This window comes from Chrysochloris asiatica, unplaced genomic scaffold, assembly GCF_000296735.1.
Source record: "Chrysochloris asiatica unplaced genomic scaffold, ChrAsi1.0 scaffold00250, whole genome shotgun sequence".
Lineage (NCBI taxonomy): Eukaryota > Metazoa > Chordata > Mammalia > Afrosoricida > Chrysochloridae > Chrysochloris > Chrysochloris asiatica.
The window spans coordinates 3,886,257-3,889,524 of NW_006408768.1; the positions used below are offsets into that span (position 1 = coordinate 3,886,257).

Sequence of the window (3,268 nt, forward strand, 5' to 3'; positions counted from 1 at the left end):
CGCCGCCGCCGCCACCGCAGCCGCAGCCACGGAGCCGGGCGCCGGCGGGAAATCCTCGCTCTCCTCCAACAGGCTCAGGTTGTTCATGAAATCGGCGCTGACAGCAGCCGCCGAGCCCGAGGGCAAGCCCGTCGCGGCGTCGAGATTGGCTGCCGCGCCGCCCGACGGCGCCGGACTGGAGGTGGCGGAGTTGGACTGGCTAAACTCTGGCCTGGGCAAGGGCCAGGTGCACGAGCGCGGCCGCGGTAGCGGCTCGAAGTCCGGGTCGATCTCTACCACCTGGGGCGCTTCGGCCATGGTGACCCCCGCCCCTCCCCCGCCGCAAGAGAGCGAAGAAGGGGAGAGCGCAGCCCGGGGTGGCGGCGGGGGAGGGGAGCCAAGAGCCCGTCCGAGATTTGGGGGCGAGGTCGCTGCCGGAGCGGACGGAAATCGGGAGGTAGGAACGCGGAGGGGAAGGAAGCGTGAGCCCAGAACTTAACTTCGCGAGTCTATCAACACCAGGCTCCTCAGGGTCCGCTGCACACTCTGGACGGCGGGCCAAAGCCTCCCGACAGCACCGGAGCCTGCTGACAAGGCCCGCGGACAGAAGCACAGTCGGACGAACGCCGTGGGCAGCTCGCTCGCTCTCCCCGGCGGCGCGACGGCGGCGCTGCTGCCTGTTGAATGTGGCGACCGCGGCGGCTGCAGCAACTACGCGGCCGCCCGACTTACGGGATCTGCCGCCGCCCCCCGCCCGCCGCCGCGCGCGCGCCGGCCCGCCCCTGACTGGCAGCCAACCCGGCCAATGGGCGCACGGCAGCCCCGCCCGGACAGCCAATGAGTACCGGCCTGGGCGAGGACTGGTTTCCACGGGGAGGTGGCTGTAGGTTGGTTGGGGGGTAGTAGGGTGTTTTTCTCTTTCACACACTCACTTTTTTTTTTTGTAATCTGTTATTATTTTCTGGTAGTTCTCGAGTGTGTCTACGAGTCTCTCACCCTCTCAGTGTTTTGATTCCTAAGAAGCACACCAGCGTGGAGGCGGCGGCGACACTTTGTTTACTACGGATAGCAAAACCGAGTACTCGGCGAGCCCGAGTGGGGCGACTGCTCTCTCCGCCCGACCTCGGCGCGGGGCCCCAACCCGGCGGGCGGGGGCCGGGGCACTCCGGGGCGCGGGCTGCCAGGGCGGAGGCGGCCTCTCGAAATTCTGTTCACTCGCCCCCTCTCGGCTCCACCCACGATTCCTTTACCGAGAGACGTGGGGGAAGGCAGTGGGGTTTGTTTTTGTTTCACGTTTTCTTCCTTCAGATCTGTCATGTCCCTGGGCCCCCGCGCGAATCGCACACGCCCCCGGGCCAAGTCAACGCCGAGAGCGCCCTAGCCGAAGCCTGAGCGCGGGGACCACCAGTGCACAGCCCTGTCCAAGCCACCACCGTCGGCGTAGCGGGTCACCCAGCCACGGCCACTTGCCTGGGCCACGCCATTCTTGACCCAAACAGCTAGAAATGAGGGAACGTTCATATTCCACGCGGACACTCAGTTCTATCTGGGAAGCTCTTACCCTGGGTGGCAACCTCAGACTGCCCACCGAATTCAGGGGAAGGTGGCGGATAATGGGTGGAGGAGAACATTAAGCTAGTGGCGCTGGAGGATAAGCGCTGGAACGCAAGGTTGGTTTGAACCGCAAGGTTCAAGCCCACCACCCACTCCTCGGAAACCCTATAACACGGTTGATATGGTTCGGAACGGACTTGATAGCACTTAACAACAACAACAATTAAGTTTGTATGCTTTTTTTTTTTAATGGAAGGGATATGATGTTGAGTGAAAACCTAAGCAAGGATATGACCAATGTCTTGGGGCACAGTCCTCCCCAGGTTCCTTGAGGTTGCCAACCGCTTGCATCAGTCACCTCCACCTCCAAGCGCTCTATCACCCCACATTTGGGCTCCAGGTCGTGGGTGAACTGTTGAGGATCAGTGGAGCCAAACGTAGGGAAACAATGGCTCTTGTGTTTCAGAGAGGAGAAACCATTTTCTCTTCAAGTTTTTGCTTGCTGCTTTCTTTTTTTTAAAAAAAGGATATGGAAGTCATTTCCTTTTAGGGGGATGGAAACATTTAGGATGGACGATAACGGGGTTTTAAATGTCTTGTTCAAATGACAGCTCCCAATTTTAAAACAACCTCATCTCTTTCTTACAGGCAGTTTGTCATTTGAAATGGCATCTAAAATATTAGGCATCTGTACAAAAGTTTTAAACCTTTAAAGATAGGTACAAGTAGAATTTATTCCTTCCTTTGCATTATCACTATCATCCCCCTAGTTCTGAACCTTATTTCTTCCTAATTCGTTTATCAAAACAAGTTCCTACTATTGGTGTTGGGTGGGGTGGTGGGTGAAAGGAATGGATAGAGGTTTGAAGTTAGTCCTCATCCTCCTCTTGTGGTTTCTTGAATTTTGCTATAAAATTTGTACAGTTTGGGCCTCCCCTGCCAACCACTAGGGGACCTCAGTAACCCAAATGATGAGCTCAACCAAAGGCTACAACGTGGATCCTTTGCTATTACCCACCCTTCCAATGACACTCCGCAAACAGCCCCCATTGAAACGCCTGTACCATACTAGTAAATGGTGCCCTAGTGGATCATTCTTTGTAAAGGGAAGTCAGCTGCAAATTTGGTCTGGTCTTCATTTCAATTCCTATTTTCCTGAGCCTCAGTGATTGATTAAGAGAGTTTTCCCACAGAATCTGCTCTAACATGCCTCATTTTTCTCTTTTAAATGTCTTAGACTGTATTTGTTCCTTCATTAAAAAAACAAAACCTTGTTTTGGGAGCAGGCACAGAGGACCTATAGTGCCATTGACCCCATACAAACAAATGTTTTGCATGTAAAAGTTTTGTTCTCTTTTTATTGCTGGCTTACCATTCCAAATTGTTGTATGTTGTTATTGTTAAGTTCCACTGAGGCAGTTCAGAATCATAGCTATACTGTACGAGGTTTCGAAGGAGCAGCTGGTGGGTGTGAACTGCCAACCCTGTGGTTAGCAGTCCAGTGCTGATCCTACAGCGCCACACCAGGACATGTTGTTATATATAAATAGCAATTTACTGAGCCGTCCCATATTGGTGAACATCTGAATTGTTTCCAATCTTTAGCTGTCACAATAAGAGTAACCTTGTATAATTGTCATTTTGCAAGGATATCTATAGAAGACATTTCCAGAAATGGGATCACTGGGTCAGCAAATACATGCATTTGTAATTGTGAGAGACACTGCCAATTTGA

General features: G+C 53.6%; 1 protein-coding gene across 1 annotated transcript in view; it reads right to left on the minus strand.

Annotated features, from left to right (window-relative positions):
* FOXO1 (forkhead box O1) overlaps positions 1–297 on the minus strand; it is a 159,664-nt gene extending 159,367 nt beyond the window's left edge. Inside the window, exon 1 of the mRNA XM_006873718.1 lies at positions 4–297. Within this exon, the coding sequence (XP_006873780.1) occupies positions 4–297 (294 nt within the window). The remainder of the gene's footprint in view (positions 1–3) is intronic.
* Positions 298–3,268: the final 2,971 nt, after the last annotated feature.